Genomic DNA, 18,444 nt, shown 5'->3' with positions numbered 1-18,444 from the left:
TATTAATTACTGGCGAATGACCCCCAAAATAATTGGTATTCTACACGTGCTCGGCCAGGGTTGCTTTGGTCTCCGAGTGCCTACTCAATATTTTTACTTAAAAATGAATATATTTAAATGAAAATTTGAATTAATTTTCTAGATTTCTAAGAAATCCATTAGACACATAAAAAGAAAATATTTTCTACCATTCTTAGAAACAAAATATATATTTTATATTAGCGAATCTTAAAAATCGTTAAAACAGTGTTAGTACTAAAACTACTCAAAGTATTATTTTGAATAAATTAACTCTTGAAAAAGATTGAAAGGGAAAAATACCTTTGTATACTCTGGATTAGCTTTTGATATCTAAAGGTATAAATTGACCAAAGCTTAGCGAAAGAAAAGTGTATTTTAATTTTAAAAGGCTTAAACTCAAGGAAATTTTTCAGCGATTTCATTTATAGGATTCCATTTATCAAATAAAATAAAACTTCAAGATAAGCACTTGATCGAGGAAATTAATTCTATTGTCATCAAAATTTAACTTCTAAGCTAAACGTTTGAAATTGAAGAAAGTTTTTAGAAAGAAACCCTGGCTGGATTATTAGTAAATTTTAAATATATTTATTTTTAAAATAAATAATTGGATCATTAAGTTTTAAAGGTTCCCAAATCGCTTATAAAACAATCAGGTTCTGATAAATGATTTTTAATTAACAGTTCTTTTAATATAATATTAATATTATGCTCAGGTCATTATTAAATATTAACCCAACATGGATAATCCTTTTGCAAGTAACAGTCTACATATAGTACGTTATAAGAAAGCATTATTTCTTGCTAGAACATAATTATTATGTTATTAACATACTAAGAAATATTATAGAACAGCTGTGCAAACATATTTGTTTGGTTAGTTCTCGGAACTTGCTCGTTAGTGTAAATAGGTATTCTACTAAAACTTAATATGTAGGTACATCGTTTAAACCCGATTTAACGGAATAAATAGACGATTATTAAAAACAAAACACTGTCTGCTTTCCATAGTTATAGACTATACCACTACCATAATTTAACCGAATCCAACGATACCTCATATGATCATATGCTATGACATACTTTTCCGAGCCGTTCCTGCTCAGGGGTAGCGGCGCATTTGTGGCCGGCCGACCTCAGATAAGGATATCTAATACTATCTGGGGTTGATTACAGATGTCCATGGGCGGCAGTAGCCACTTACATGCTCGTCTGCTACTCCTATATTATAAAAACAAAATGTTAAAATCCGTCCAGCCGTTTGGGCTGCCAAACAATTAAACATACAAGTCCATACGAATACATATAAACATGTGCTTGAAAAACATTACTCTCCACAGGGTCAAAAATGGCTTGACAATATACGTTATTGATATGTGCGTTATAAATAACACTTCTGGAAACAGTTTGGACACCTGTAAAAAGTTAAAATTCACAGATTTTGGTAAAATATTACTAGAATTACATTTAATCTCGCTTGACACTCGAGACGTCTGTTGAGACTTAATTCAATACGGTGTTACGAAACCTGCGCCCTGAGGGATAGATTTCCTAAGGATGAAAGTTAGGAAGCTAAATAAAGTGTTTGTATCTATGTCAATTAAATAACAAAGCTATCAAATGATATGATATTATTAAAAAAATACAAACAATAAGATAAAAATAACTTAATCAATCATATTAACATACTAGCTGACCCGGCAAACGTCGTGTTGCCATATAAATAAAAAAATGTTAAGGGTGAACAACCCTTATCACTTGGGGTATGAAAAATAGATAGTTGCCGATTCTCAGACCTACTGAATAGGCATATAAAATTGGTGAAAATCGGTAAGGCCGTTTCGGAGGAGTACGGTATCAGTGCTTAAAAATATAACGTATGTCATTCCCCGAATTAAAATGAATCCAACGAATTAGTTCTGCAGGGCGTGCCAACGAATGAAACATACATACATGCTTACAAATGGTCAAAATACATATAACTCCTCCGCAGTCATGTTATAAAAATATGGATAAAAGCTATTAAAACATAAAAATAATATGAAGCAAAACTTGGTTTTATAGATCTCTTTATTGTCGCTGCTTGTTAGTGTTGGGTTACTCGTCAAATACTACTTATAGTTTTAAAACTGCCAATCCTGTGTAAGCGGTTTGTGGAATACACTTTCCTTTTTTAATTTATATAATAAGAGAGAGTTAAGCGAACGAATAAACATTGGTATGGGAAGGGGGATACTTATGCTTACTAGAGGTGTTCAGACTTACTCCAGGGTTAGCAACGTCTGTTGCTGACCTCAGATAGGATTTTAATCTATCAGATGGACCCATTACCGTCCCACTGCTGGGCATGGGTCTCCTCTCACAATGAGAAGGATGACACCATAGTCCACCGCACTGGCAGACACAAGTCATTCACATATGGTCGAAAACGTTTTTTAAAGATTTCTAAGTCATGCAGGTTTCTTTACGATCTTTTCTTTCACCGTTGTAGCAAGTGATAATTAATTTCTAATACGGACATAATTTTTAAAAAATCTGAGGTACTTGGGATTTGAACCTCGGATCCCTCGATCAATAGGCCGAGTTTTTTAACAAATAGGCTGTCACTGCGGTTGCTGCATACACGTTTGCTACTTATTTATTAAAAAATATACAGACTATACATCGGAATATATACGAAATTTGTCTTATGTCAATGCTATTATCATGCTTATTTCAATTACAGCAAAATGCGTAGTTCCTAATTTTATTATTTTACCAAATATCTAAGCACAAGTTTCCCGAATGGAGGCGTAATGCGAAAAGTTTGCATATTACCTTACTTTCATGCGGAAAGGTAATTCGAAACTCCGTAGTCCTTGTTTGAAATATATTTAAGGTTTATTGAACCATAAATTACATTCGTAAGTTAGGTTCGTAGTCAGAATCTGAAATTGAAATTAGTTGAACAACCTTTTAGGTTAGGTAGGTAACCTAAAAAAGGATATAGATATAGGATATAGTATATAGTTAGTAGATGTTATTGTTTTGACAGAATGCTGGACTAACAAAAATAATCCACTGCCAATGATCGACCACTTTAATATGTTCTATACTAAAAATAATCGAAACCAAAATGATGGCGTAGTCGCCTACGTGCACGAAGATTTTCAAGCTACATTTTCAGAACCTTACATTGTTGAAGGAAACTGTCTGCTGATAACAACAGGAAATCAGTTTTATATCGTATGTTCGTATAGACCGCCATGCTATAGAAATTCTAATAATTATTTGAATTCTCTTGAGTTACTCCTAAATAATATTAGCATACCGAATATAGTATTAACAGGAGACATCAATATTGACATATTGCCAAGCAATTACCTCACTAGCAATGCACATACTCGTAGTTACCTCAACATAATGGCTACGCATGGGCTGATACAAGGCGTTAATCTTCCTACTAGGGTCAGTACATGCATAGATCATTTTATGGTCAAAAGTTGTCATGATTGGAAAAGTGTGGTTTTCGAACAAATAATCACCGATCATTCTCCATTTTTTTTTTATAATATAAGAGTAGCAGACGAGCATGCAGTCCACCTGATGGTAAGTGGCTACTGCCGCCCATGGACATCTGTAGCTCGGCCACAGATGCGCCGCTACCCCTGAGGACTAAGCTGGAACGCCTCAGAAAAGTCTGTCTCCCTTACCACACCCTTCAAACCGGAACACAGCAGCGCCTAACACTGCTGTTATTAGGTAGAAATAGGTGTGGCAGTGGTGCCGCCGGAGTCGAACCACAAAGGGTTCTACCACCTTCCACAAAAGGGTTCTACCACCTTCCAACAAAGGGTTCTACCACCTTCCTATAATGATTTATATTAACAAAACTAAAATTTGTAAAATTTCTTCCACCTGTAACAAAGTAAGAAATTACAAAGACTTACAAATACAACTTAGTAAGGAAGAGTGGACGGATCTTTATCAAGTGAGTGATTTAAATAATGCTGTGGAACTTTTTACAAACCGACTTTCAACATACATTCGAAGCAATACAAAAGTAATTAGACAGACAAAAAACAAACCAGTTAAAGCTTGGATTACAATTGGTGTTGTCAGATCAATAAGAAAACGAGATAAACTATATAAAAAAATGAAAAAGGACCCAGAGAACATAGATAAAAAACAACAATATATAAAATATAGGAATATATGTAATAACAAAATTAAAACCCTTAAAATACAATATTATCAATCTAAACTAGAAAGAAATAGTGGAGATTTAAAAGAAATATGGAAAATTATAAAATATGTATGTAACCTTAATCAAACTAAGCAAACTTCCAGCGAGCTATTGAGTATCAATTCAAATCGGATAGAATCTTTAAATGAAGTAAATCGATTTTTTACATCAGTGGGGCAAAATCCTGCAGATATTATTCTTAATAAACTAAATATAACAGAAGACGAGCTAGCCCAAAATTGTAAAGTAGCGAATAAACCACTAAATTCTCTATCCCTATTTTTAACTGATGAACTGGAGGATAAATCTGTGTACTATATTCTCTGCGTGCGGCAAGTGCACCTGGATGGGATAACATAACTACAACCTTAAAACGAATTTCTTCATTTGTCACTGCTCCTATAGCATATTTGTGTAATCTTGGGTAGTATGTAAATTATGTAAACCTTAAATACACACACACACACACATGCACTCGTACATATACACACAAACACATTTAATTTTGCTTCAATTTCTGTTTATGTAAGTGATATATTATACAAAAATGGGAGAAGACGCTGGTTCTTGAAACACAGTTTCGACTAATTCAGGAATTAGAGGCTTCAAACTTCCGAAATGTACTTACAATTTTATGTCAATAAAGTTATTATTATTGTTATTATAAATTAATAACAAACATAGTTTATAATAATGTTGTTTTTAATAACATTTTGTTCTTCTTTATCTTCCAAATTTACATTGAATAATAGTATGAGGTAATTATTCATAGAAACGTTATTTACGAGTTGAATGTTTTCAGATCTACCTATTCTACCCCGAGGAACTCTACCAGTACATCGGATCGAAGGGCATTGTGTCGCTCCAACTATTGGCGTACTGTTCGTCTTGCTGCAATCCAATCACGTATTGCTTCATGAACAGGAAGTTTAGGCAGGCCTTTATCGGCTTGTTCAAGAACTGCAGATTATTCAGGTAAGAGAGTACACACGGTGCTGCGTCACTAGTTATTTTTTCGAACTGATGACACATTAAAACCTTATAAAAATTCTCAAATATTTATGTGATACAATTCTCAAAATACCTTTCTAACGGAAATATAATGAGAAATCAATTTTATGTAAATGGAATAAATAAATAAAACAAACCTAATATTATTCAGTAACTTGTGTAACATAAAATATATTTGTAAGTCGCTTGTTATACTAATTTTATTTATTTATTTATTTTTGTACACCTTAAAATAAGGGTTACAAAAGGTAAACTTAATGCCTAACGGCATTCTCTGCCAGTCGACCCTGGGTGATGGCGATAGCATGTGGTAGGCAAGGCTAATGTTCATGAACAACTAAAAAGCAGTTTGGTTATGGGATATTTTTTACTTTTTACGAAGTCCAAAAATTATTATGCTTGTATGCTATCAGGTCATATTAAAGCGTAAATGTACCTATAGTAAAACGGTCATAGATCGATTCTTGCACCATAGCTACTAATATACTACGAAACCCACGTAGCACAACCATACTCTAATCTAACGACAACGCAAACAGAACAATAGAAAACGACAATCTAATATTCGCAATACCCAGGAGATCGGCAATGTAGCACCGGTTTCGAAATTTCTTTTTGCACAGTTTTTGAACAGCCATGTCATGGCGATCTAGAAAAACCATTGCACTATTTGCACGTATCCAGTATAAAAGGAAATCAGAAGTTTTACTTTAGAAAACCTTCATGATTTTTGGGAGATGCACTTGTTTTATGATTAACAGCATGCATATTGTTTTATTATTATTATTAAGAAATAGATAATAAGTATGATATTCTTTTCATGTTCATAGGCCACTTCCACAGGCAATCTACCTGAGATGAGCCACAGATTCCCTTCCTTCCCTCCAGTCACCCTTTCCATACCCTTTAATACAGAAAGTAGCATCGCTTAACACTCCTGTTATTAGGCACAAATAGGTGTAGTAGTGTGGAGTCATGCCGCAAGAGTTTCTACCACCTTTTAAAATATTACATTCAATTTAAAAGGATCTTTTTAAAGACTCTATAAGTCACTATCATTTTAGACGAATGTGGAGAACGATGAAACGTTTCTCTCAAGAGCAATCTAGAGCAATGGCGATAGTTTCATTTACAATTCCTTTTAGACTGGGAAATAAATGGTCTGTAATTCAATCACTTTACAAGGCCTAATCCGTTTAAGTTTTTAATCTTTATTTTTCTTTGCTGTCGATGAAGAAGAGTTAGCAAAAAGCTTTTCCGTTTTTTACTTTGAGTAGTCCGTCAAGATATTCAATTTCGATCCTTTTTTTTACACTTACCTAACAAAAAGGCGTACCTGATAGAAAGCACCTGAGAAGTCGCCAATACATCGCCGGCTTGAAGAGGGGCTCTTTTTGTCTTTTGCAAATTAATTTGTATTCGCTCTTAAGCTGACTGATGTACTTCATGTATCTACCTAAGGTATCCTATTTCACCGCAATATAGAATGCTAGGCGCGTGCTTTAGTAGAATTTCGAGTGCAGATTGACGTAAATGAAAGCTCCCATGTTCTCTAGTGTTTCATTTGACACTACGGAATAAGCGGTTGGCATTTGTTCTGTCTATCAATTGAACGTTAGCGTGGGAGTGAACAAACCTCGAAAATCGAATGGATTTTAACCCAAGCTGCTATTCAAGTTTTGGACAAATTTTGATCATGATCATTTCATTATTATCATCAGCATTATCTTTAACATAAATATCATCATTTTAATTAACTATTATCTTCATGTTCATAATAAGAGATCACCATCATCATCGTCAAGAATATATTGCCGCGCAAAATTAGAACAGTTGTACGAATAAGTTTTACAATTCAAACTAATTTTGATTCGTGATTTTTTCTCTTGAAATAGGTCACAAATCGATAAGTTACTTGGTATAATTTCTAGAGCAAAATGTCGCATGCTATTGAAATCACAGCAAATATTTATAGTACCATAAATATCATGGTAATGCGAATTAGCTTTCGATTTATATAGATTATTTAAGTGTCGATATATTTATTGCTCTTTGTTGTAAATGCTATTGTCGTGTATAAATTAAATTTATAGCGAGTCTAGGAAAAGCTGAATTGGCAAACATTTGTATTGACTTTCATATATTTTTTTGTAATATGGAAGATAGAGTTGAAATTTAATATGACGTTTATGAAGGTTTGTTGGCACTCACTGCTACTGGCAACCATTTCGGGTTCCATTTCCGTTGAGAGAAAATGTTTGTTTTTACATGTTTATGTTTGGAAAACACAGTTTGAAACTTTTTCGAGTCCATTTTTACAAACAATCTGTGATATTTAACATCAGCATGAAATAAAGTATGTATTTTAATTCATTTCTAAAAACTAAAGCAGAATAAAACACAGTTTTGTCGAATATACATTTACTGTAATAACTTAATGGTACAATTTTTAAACTGAAATTCCAAGGTTCAAATCTGTGTAACAATTTGTGACATTAATTTCACTATATTCTTTTTCTTCTAAATTGCACACAAGTAAGTCTTTTAAAATTTTATTAAAAGGAGGTATCGTGCGCTAAAAGTTACAGACTGGAATCTTGGCAAGAGATTCTTAACTTTCGTATTAATATCGACTAATTATTAGTGCGCGCATCTTAATGTAACTCCATACTGCGTTTAACTAATTTTTTTTGTTCACATCTTCTTACGATATAAGTTTTAAGCTCGAATCTTAATTATACGCGTCTGAAATTTCATATTAATTTTATTAACGATTAACCAGTGCGTCGTATTAATTGACTCCGTCGTCAACCCATTACCGTCCCACTGCTGGGCACAGGCCTCACAGAGTGAAGGATTTAGACCATAATCCACCATACTGAATTGTAGACTTCACACACCTTTGAGAACATTTTTTTTAAAGAGCCCTCAAGAGTGTAGGTTTCCTCACGAGATTTTCTTTCGCATTTATAACAAGTGATAATTGATTTGTAATACGCACAATTCACATTACTTTGAAAAATCAGTGGCGCGTGCCTGGGAATTTACCATCAGGTAACCTGATTAAAGGCGGACTTTCAAACACTAGGCTTACACCAATCAGTGCAGTGCGGATACGTTCATTTCTAAATCCGAACTATGTATGTAATAGAGAAGACATCTCACGGAAGGTCGGGATATGTAGACGTTTTCCCCCGATACTCAAAATAGACTATGATTGCAGCAATAAATAATTCACTCTAATAATAACAAACTCTATAAGGGTATACAGTACCCGATGGTAAGAGTAACAATTGATTACAGATGCTTCTTCTCCGAGAAGTCGGAGTGCGGTAAGCAAGTGACCCCGCCGCCCTCCAGCCAGGAGGTCACTGCCTGTGCGATTCGTGGCAGCCACACTGGACGCACTGGTACGTTAAGAACTTTGAATCCTATTATTCTGACATTTCTAGAAGTAAGTGAAACGTTAAATACACATATACATTTCTATGAATGTTTGTATTTATTTACATATTTTTTTCACACCGCCGCCCTCGCTGATTTCCCGACTTGCCGAAGGTTGAGTGGCCGAAAATGCTTATAGCATTAAGTCTGCCTTTGTAAAAGATACAAAAGATTAAAAAAATACACACTACTACTTGCTCATATTAATTAATAAACGCAGATCCAAAAAGTTACATTTCCTATAACACTTTTTCTCGTGGGAGTAACTTATGATGATACAAAATTAATTGAATAAATACTGTAATTCATATTGCCCCAGATGAAATTAATTTACACTCAGCGTCAGATTCCGGAAAATAATTTTAGTACATTTGATCTTTGTATGTGGCGTAATTTTTCTACCTCGTTCTTTATTATTATTCCTACGAAAGATGTCGTCAACTCATTGTCACTTCAATTTTCTAATTTCGAGCGTCTATATCTGTATTTTTCGTTTTACAATGGATTTTATCGTTACGATCATGAAAGATTTACAGTAGTTCCGCGCAATATACGGCAAATCTATAAAATTGTATCGCTATATTATTGTATTATATAATATTATTATATTGTTTTGAATATAGACGTTAATTAGACAACCTACACAACACATTTGTGATACAGCGACATGTTTGCTATCCGAGATAGGTTTGTTTTCGTGTATCTGTGCGGTTTCGAACGTAAACATACATAGTTGAATCGAACACAGCGAATGATGCGAAACTATACAACGACGCAAGGTATAAACTTATGCATAAGATTCCCAGACGCCTAGAAGGAAGCATATGTCATAGGAATCCCCAAACCCGGTAAACCGAGGACGGAGCCTTCAAGCTACCGTCCCATAAGCCTTCTGAACACGTTTGGTAAAATATATGAAAAGCTACTTCTGAACCGACTTAGAGCGGTCGTCCAGTCCAAGAACCTACTAATGGATGAACAGTTTGGCTTTAGAGCCAAACACTCCTGCGTACAGCAGGTGCACCGCCTCACGGAGCAAATCCTCGTAGGGTTAAATCGGAAAAGATCCAGAGACACAGGTGCCCTCTTCTTCGATGTAGCAAAGGCGTTTGATAAAGTCTGGCATCAAGGCTTGCTTTATAAGCTCTACCATATGGGAGTGCCAGACAGGCTCGTGACCATCATACGAGACTTTTTATCAAACCGCAGATTCCGCTTCAGAGTGGATGGCACACGCTCATCCCCCCGCTCCTTACAGGCCGGAGTCCCCCAGGGCTCCGCTTTATCCCCACTCCTATACACACTTTATACAAGTGATGTCCCGCGCCATCCAAACGTGGAATTAGCCTTGTTTGCGGATGACACCGCCCTCTACTACACCCATCCAAGACCCTCAGTCGTCACCTCGAAAATCCAGTCCGCGGCCACCGCCCTAGGCGAATGGTTTAGGAAATGGAGAATTGAGGTCAATCCAGGAAAAAGCCAAGCTGTTCACTTTGCCAGAAGGGCTTACTACCTCTCTGCCAAAAGGGACTGCTCCCACAGGACCAAACAGGTACTTAAACAAGTATCACTGTTTGGAAAGCCCATCCCATGGGCTAAATCCGCCAAATACCTAGGTGACACACTAGACAGTAGGTTGAACTTCACTGAGCACATCAAAATAACGCGAAATAGGGCCGCTATCGTACTAGGGCGACTTTACCACATGTTAGGCAAGAAAAGTAAAATGGCACTTCGTCATAAAGTGACGCTTTACAAAGCTTGCGTTAGACTCATCATGACTTACGCCAGTGTAGTCTTTGCACATGTAAAACTCATTGACAGATATCAAAAGCTTCAAAATCGATTATTGCGCATGGCCACGGGCTGTCCCTGGTACGTGCGTAATGTAGACCTCCATAGAGATCTTGAGCTGCCCACCATCGCTCAATATACGAAGCAGCTTTCCAAAAGCTATTTTGATACAGCTATTGACCACCCAAATCAGCTAGTTGTCAAGGCAGCCAGTTACATCCCTGATAAGGATGCAAAGGCTCTACACAGACGCCCAAAACATGTCCTAGGCTACCCTGATGATAAGATCACGTTAGACAATGCCCTCCGGCAAGGAGAACCCCCTCCTCAGCCTCCACACACACTCAACAACAACAGATTCTATACGCGCCGGCGGAGACGAGGACCCCACTACAGTACAACCGTCACAAGGTATCCCCGCGTGATCGGTCATGTTTCCCCTGTTCCCTACATTAGCGTAACTGACCTAAGCCAAGGTCCGTACCTCACAGGAGGTGCCCTTGGGTCAGCCGCAACCCCTATATGACAAGAGGTGGATGGTCAGGTCCGCAATCTTCTCTCCCTCCAGCGAAGGTGGACGGCTTAGGAAACCGGCAACGGTGACCAAAGCTATCCCTCCCTTCCAGCCCATAGTCTTCTTGTCCCGGCTGAGCCTAAGGCTCGCCTCCCAAAACCCGGTGAAGCTGTACAGGTCACTAGGACCAACAGCAAACTACATAAATCGAAAAAAAAAAGGTGTTAAGCGCTAATGTTATAGATTGAAGGGTGTGGTTACCTTTCCGAGGCCTACCAGCTTAGTCCTCAGAGGTACGGCGCATCTGTGGCCCACCTCGGGTAGGAATCTAATCTTATCTGGGGTTGATTACAGATGTCCATGGGCGGCAGTAGCCACTTACCATCAGGTGGACTGCATGCTCATCTGCTGCTTTTATATTATAGAAAAGAGATAGATATGTTCTAAAGTAGCTCCACCTCCATACGCTCCATTAGCGTAAGTCGGCATTGTATAAAACTTTTTTGATATGATGTGTGTTATGGAATTTTTTTTCACCGCTTCGCCATTCTCCACAACGTAACACCTTGCAAAGCAGTGATAAATTATTGAAGTTCCAAAAGATTTTCGTAAATAGTTTACTTTGAATAAAATATAATTTTGATATTTTTGATTGATTTTACATCTGGAGGCACGGCAGTGCCTCCGCCAAGTCGAGCCATAAATTTTAGATTTTTCATGATATTAATCTAACCGAGAGATCTGAACTAATGACCATCGGTTGTACGACATAATGTGACGGGTCTCTCGATCACTTCACCTAATTTTATAGCATTAGTCGCTTACTCTACTTTTTGGTCGTCAACCCTTTATTTGGGTTCCGTGACTGAAGGGCAAAAACGGATCCCTATCACTAAGCCTCCACTGTCTGTCACGAGGCTCTATTTTCTGAAACGTAATAGATAGACACTTGACAAAAAATGGCGGTCGCCATACTTCTTTATCTATTGAATCGTAATAGATAGAGAGTTCAATGAATGCTATAATAACAAATACTAAAAATAAAAAAATATATAAAAAATTTTGTCATACAGAACCTTCCCCGTGGGAGTTCGACTAGCACTTGGCCAATTATTTTCCCACTGCTTCCACAGTGTCCGCTTAGAATGAAGAATACTTAGGTCTCAGTTTACAGAAATTTTGTTAAAGAAGCTTCAGGCGTTAAGTTTTAGCCGTTTAAACAAATAATAATTAATTTTAATTTGTAATACGAACATAACGTTGAAAAATAATTGGTGCGCCCAAGATCGCGATCGGCCTAAAATAATGTAAAAATTGTTGTTGGTAAAGTAAATATTGTATTTTTGAATTCCCTTAGCGCTTTACTAGTAGTATTGGAAATACACTTCAGTACACCTAAATACATATTGGAAATGGATGTTTTAGATGTAGGACGAACCTTCTATCCAGATACTATAGCATCTCTTTGTGCGAATATGTTTAGTCACGTTCAGTATTCTAAACATATTCATGCATGATGAAGCGATTCGGAAACACGTGTTCTGTGTGTTCTACCTGTTTGCCATTCAAATATGGATTCTAAACGTGGACTCATCTGTTTGTAGAGGAAATTATTCCACATGAAATAATTTGTAAGACCCTCATCCCGTATATAATTTTTAAATCGAGTTATGCGTGCATTAGTAATTGAATACCGGTGAAGGAATACGAGTACACTTGAGAGTTCTTAAAAATCTCAAGTATTTTTGAAGTCGTTAAATTTTGTATTGAGCCAGCGCAGTGAACTATTGGCCTAAACCCCCTTTTTTATGTGAGAGGAGACCCGTGCCCAGCAGTAACAATAAAGAATTGATCACGAGGTGGTGGTAGTTTGAAGGTGGTAGAATCCTTTGTGGTTCGATTCGTTCGTTTGTGGTGGCGACACCACCGCCACACCTATTCTGCCTAATAACAGCAGTGTTAACCGCTCTATGTTCTGGTTTAAAGGGTGTGGTAATGGAAACATATTTTTCCGAAGCGTTCTGGCTTAGTCCTCAGGGGTAGCCCTGCATCTGTGGCCGGTCTCGGGTAGGAACATCTAATTTTATCTGTTTGGTGTGGTGTTTGGTCTTGGGTTTGGTTTGGTGTTTGTGTTTTATCGGTCGATTATGTCCAAATGTCCATGGGCGGCAGTAGTCAGTTACGATGGTGATGTAAGGTGTAGTAATAGTCCACCTGATGAGGTAGACTACATACTCGTTTGCTATTCCTATATTATAAAAACATACATACGGATGAATTGTGATATCATATTTTAACAATATAACATTTACTCAGAAAATAGTATTTGTTAAGTAGTCATACAAGAATATTTCAATATTTATTTGAATATAAAGGAGTGTCTTCACAACTTCGGCGCGCGGTGTAAATATACACGAAAGGAAATTGCCTTTACTGACTGAGAATAGAAGCATGAAACCATAAGAGTTATATTTAAGAAAATAAAAACACAACTTAGCATACCGGCAAACGCTGTTAATGTTTATTCCTGTCATAAAAGTTTCCAGTGTGGGACTTAGTATGCGGCAATGGTCATACGGAAATATGAATTTCAACAAAATTCCCGACGTGAAAATGCATTTCACGTGTTTTGTTTGTGCTAAAAAATATGGCAAGAATATTAGGGTCATGGCTAGATGACTTTTTGATGGTAAACAACTGTTAAGATGCTAAATGAGCAATCAATATATTTCGTTGGATAACGATGTAAACAGCGTGTCTAATATGAGCGCCGACTTCAGAAATATGTACTAAACCAACATTTATTTTAATTATTTTTTACTTTGTAGTGACATAGAAGTCGGTTGTATTTTTTGTTAAAAAAATTTTTTCACCCTTTTTAGTGATGACATAATAACATTTATAATAATACAATATAAAATTGTATAGACGTGATCATGAATTAAGGTAAGGTCTGAATTTACATTGATTGGAACCGCCCGCTCGCAGGGCGCTCCCGCGCCCTGCTCGCTTAGTTTTATATTGTCTTATATGTTCCAACCTAACGTAACTAAATAGTCAATGATGAACTGGCTTTGCAATTTCATTAGAACCTACACCAAATACCTTCAAACACAACTCAGTAATTGCCATCGGTTGAGGGGTTACATATTTTGTGTCCGAGCCACATTATCAAACCCTTAAATAATCAATGATGAACTGTCTTTGCAATTTCGTTAGAACCTACACCAAATATCTTCAAACACAACTCAATTATTCCCATCGGTTGAGGGGTTACATATTTTGTCTCCGAGCCACATTATGAGACCCTTAAATAGTAAATGATGAACTGACTTTGCAATTTCATTAGAACCTACACCAACTATCTTCAAACACAACTCAATTATTCCCATCGGTTGAGGAGTTATATATTTTGTCTCCGAGCCACATTATCAGACTCTTAAATAGTCAATGATGAACTGGCTTCGCAATTTCATTATAACCTACACCAAATATCTTTAAACACAACTCAATTATTCCCAACGGTTGAGGAGTTACATGTTTTGTCTCCGAGCCACATTTTCAGACCCTTAAATAGTCAATGATAAACTGGCTTTGTAATTTCATTAAAACTTACACCAAATATCTTCAAACACAACTCAATTATTCCCATCGGTTGAGGAGTTACATATTATGACTCCGAGCTACATTATCAGACCCTTAAATAGTCAATGATAAACTGGTTTTGCAATTTCATTAGAACCTACACGAAGTATCCTCAAACAAAACTTAATTATACCCATCGGTTGAGGAGTTATATATTTTGTCTCCACAACCCACACTGATCCTCATCATATTTAATTGGGACCAACTTGTAGCAATTGTACACACACGAAATTAAAGGCATTAAAATAGGTTCATAAACGGCGAAGTTATGGCTCTTATATTTACATGGGTGGAGGAGTTCCCCTCATTTTCTCCAGAACCCATCGATGGATCCTAACCATATTTAAATGGGACCAAGTTTCAGCTCGTGTCTACACAATAAAAAAAGAATTATTAAAATCGGTCCACTAACGGCGGAGTAATTCGTGTACATACATAGAAAAAAAAAAAAGATACCGGCCCAATTGATAACCACCTCCTTTTTGAAGTCGGTTAAAAATTCAGCCAAATGTTTATTTGACTACGCATAATACGGCTTTCATATTTTGGTCCGTATTAATTAGGCACATTAATATAATAAAATCATTTATTGATCACCAATAAATGTAAAAGAAAAGCAGTTGAACCCTTCGCGGTTTATGCGTTATAAAGTGCAGGTATGTTCTGGTTTGAAGGATCTGGTAAGGGATATCCATCTATACTGATACGTAGCGTTTCAAATTATCTGACCCCAGGCAAGACTTACATTATCCAGGTTGATTATATAGTGCCAATTACTATCAGTTGGACTGCATGCATCAGAAGCTTTTATGGTTCATCAGTTTCGAAACAAATGCTACATGGCTTAATAGCTGCAATCATTCAACTGAACTCTGCTTTGAATTGTGTGTACATATTCAACTGATACTGAATGATACTGTGGTACAGTATCATTTAAAATATATTTTAAAAGGGCCGAAAATTGTCTCACAAAAAATTATCGGACATCTTATAAACAAAACATTTACATAATGTTATCATTTAATACAAATCAGGGCAAATCAAATCTCTTTCCTGAAATGTCGATAATGTTGATCTATACTGATAACTTCTAGGAAAGAATATTAAATATCTTTAAAATATAAGAGAAATACAAAATGATTAACTTTAAGCAAAATTATTTACTGTTTTCGTGACATACCTAATAATGTGAACAACCAAAAACCAAATAAAAGTAATGAAATACTGATCAAAGTGAGCGCCAAAGAGCATAATTAATTCAATCACTTCAATATCCGTTCGTAAATTGTTTTTTATCATCCTATACCTCGTTACATTCCGTATTTACGAACATTTCATGAGCCGTTTGATGAAAGAATTTTGTTGATAAATTCTGTAGCTTTTTCGGTATGTTCATAATACGATATTTTTTTGAATATCAGCTCTTACGCCTGTTTTCAATAATCAATCTATACAATTTTTACCAACGACTTCCGAAATTTGACATTAAGTATAAAGTATGAAGAAGTGATAGTCTAGTGGTTAAGAAACTCGGCCACTTGATCGAAGGGTCCGAAGATAAAATCCCACTCACGCACCGCATATTTTTTCAAAGTTATGTGCGTATTAAAAATTAACATCGTGATCGTGAAACATCGTGAGAAAACCTGCATACTTGAGAAATCTGAAAAAAAAAGTTTTCCAAGTTATGGGAAGTCTATCAATTTGCACTTGGCCAACGCAGTGGACGGCCTTTTTTTTTTTTTTTTTTTTTATATGTAACCTAACGATAAGGCAGACGGGCTGCCTGATGGAAAGCAGTCACCGTCGCCTATGGACATTTGCAACACCAGAGGATACGCCAATGCATCGCCGGCTTTGAAGGAGAGCTCTTTTTACACCCCTCTTGAAGAGCCCCATGTCATAGTCCTGAGGGAATACCTCAGGAGGAAGTTCATTCCACATTTTGCACGTACGCGGCAAAAATGATCTATTAAACCGAACCGTGGAGGACCGCCACGGGTCCAGTTGATGTGGATGGAACTTCATCCTTCGGCGAGTGGTGCGATGAAGGAAAGGCGACGTAGGCACCAGATCAAACAGTTCCTCAGAACACTCACCATTGTAAAGTCGGTAGAACACGCAGAGGGAACCTATGTCCCTCCGAAGGCTTAAGGGTTCTAACCGATCAGAGATCACTGGGTCATCGACGATTCGCACCGCGCGTTTCTGTACGGAGTCAAGTGGGTTAAGTTGGTATTGTGGTGCCCCTGCCCAGAGATGCGAGCAGTACTCCATGTGGGGCCTCACTTGCGCTTTATAAAGCAGCAGGAGTTGCCCCCCAGTGAAGTACTGCTTGGCTCTGTTTAGGACGCCCAGTTTCTTTGAAGCCAACTTGGCTTTAACTTCCAAATGACTCCGATACTGCACGTCGCACGAGATGTCGACTCCCAGGATCCCTACACTTTTACCAATGGTGAGCGGGGTACTTTGGAACTTAGGCGCTATGACGAATGGGGTTTTTTTAGCGGTAAACGCGCAGACTTGTGTCTTCGAGGGGTTGAACTCAACAAGGTTAAGACGACCCCATTCCGAGACCCGCTCCAGAGAGTTCTCGATTTCAGACACAAGTCGGATTCTGCTTTCTTCCACGAATGTCCGAGAGGTGTTCGCACGGCCTGTGTACACAGCATCTCCCGTGCTATCATCTGCATAGCAATGAATGCCACCGATTTTTAGCAGCATATCATTGATATGCAGAATAAAAAGCGTGGGAGATAATACAGACCCTTGGGGCACGCCAGCGTTGATGAGCTTCGTGTCTGAGCAGCACCCGTCAATTACGACCTTAATATGCCGCTCAGACAGAAAGCTGGCAGTCCATGTGCACAACCTCTCGGGAAGACCGTAAGATGGTAACTTCGCGAGAAGGGCCCTATGCCAGACCCGGTCAAAGGCCTTAGCGATGTCCAGGCTTACGGCCAATGCCTCCCCGTTGCTCTCAACAGCCTGCGCCCAACGGTGAGTGAGGTACGCAAGAAGATCACCAGCTGATCGGCCCTTGCGAAAACCATATTGGTGATCGCTGATCAGCCGGTGCTCTTCCAGGTACCTAAGGAGCTGCGTGTTTACAACACGCTCCATAGCTTTTGAGAGCAGGGAGGTTATCGCTATAGGCCTATAGTTGGCCGGGTCGCTGCGGTCACCCTTTTTGGGAATAGGGTGTACAAGGGCAACCTTCCACGAAGACGGTACTTGTCCTGTGGTGTAGGAAAGCGAGAATAGGCGCGTTAAGACGGGAGCCAACTCGGGAGCGCACGTCCTGAGCACCACTGCGGGGATTTCGTCTGGCCCGCTCGACTTCTTGATATCGAGAGACAATAGAGCTCGCCTGACAGCCTTCTGCGTAAAGCGAATATCCGGCATAGAGCTCTCACACCGCGGGATGGTAGGCGGTGTGGCCCCTGTGTCATCAAGAGTCGAGTTTGAGGCAAAGAGGGTACCAAGAAGATCGGCTTTCCCCTTTGCCGTATGGGCCAGAGAATCATCTGGTTTCCGCAGGGGCGGTAGTGAAGACCGGCAGAAATTACCCTCGACAGCTTTGGCCAGCGACCAGAAGGCTCGACTCCCGGAGGGGTAACCAAGTAGCCGCTCGCCAATTCTGCCGATGTGCTTAGACTTCGCCTTGGCCATATGCTTCTTCGCTGAACGGGAGGCAGCATTAAACGCGGTTCGGAGCTCGGGGGTTTTTGGGTCCTTGCTAGCGTGTGCTGATGCCCAGGTTTGGAAGGCCTCCTGCTTAAGGCTT

The 18,444-nt window shown here is 38.1% G+C and overlaps 1 protein-coding gene across 1 annotated transcript in view; it reads left to right on the top strand.

Annotated features, from left to right (window-relative positions):
• The window catches only part of NGR-A9 (neuropeptide receptor A9), an 85,432-nt gene that overhangs the window by 61,319 nt on the left and 5,669 nt on the right, over positions 1–18,444 (top strand). The window contains exons 9-10 of the mRNA XM_073085586.1: positions 5,049–5,221; positions 8,561–8,667. Coding sequence (XP_072941687.1) covers positions 5,049–5,221; positions 8,561–8,667 — 280 coding nt within the window. The remainder of the gene's footprint in view (positions 1–5,048; positions 5,222–8,560; positions 8,668–18,444) is intronic.

The sequence above is a fragment of the Epargyreus clarus genome, unplaced genomic scaffold (assembly GCF_041222505.1).
Source record: "Epargyreus clarus isolate Ecla_fem2 unplaced genomic scaffold, WU_Ecla_fem_2.2 ptg000023l, whole genome shotgun sequence".
In the NCBI taxonomy this organism is placed as follows: Eukaryota; Metazoa; Arthropoda; class Insecta; order Lepidoptera; family Hesperiidae; genus Epargyreus; species Epargyreus clarus.
This window is presented reverse-complemented; position numbering and strand designations above follow the sequence as displayed.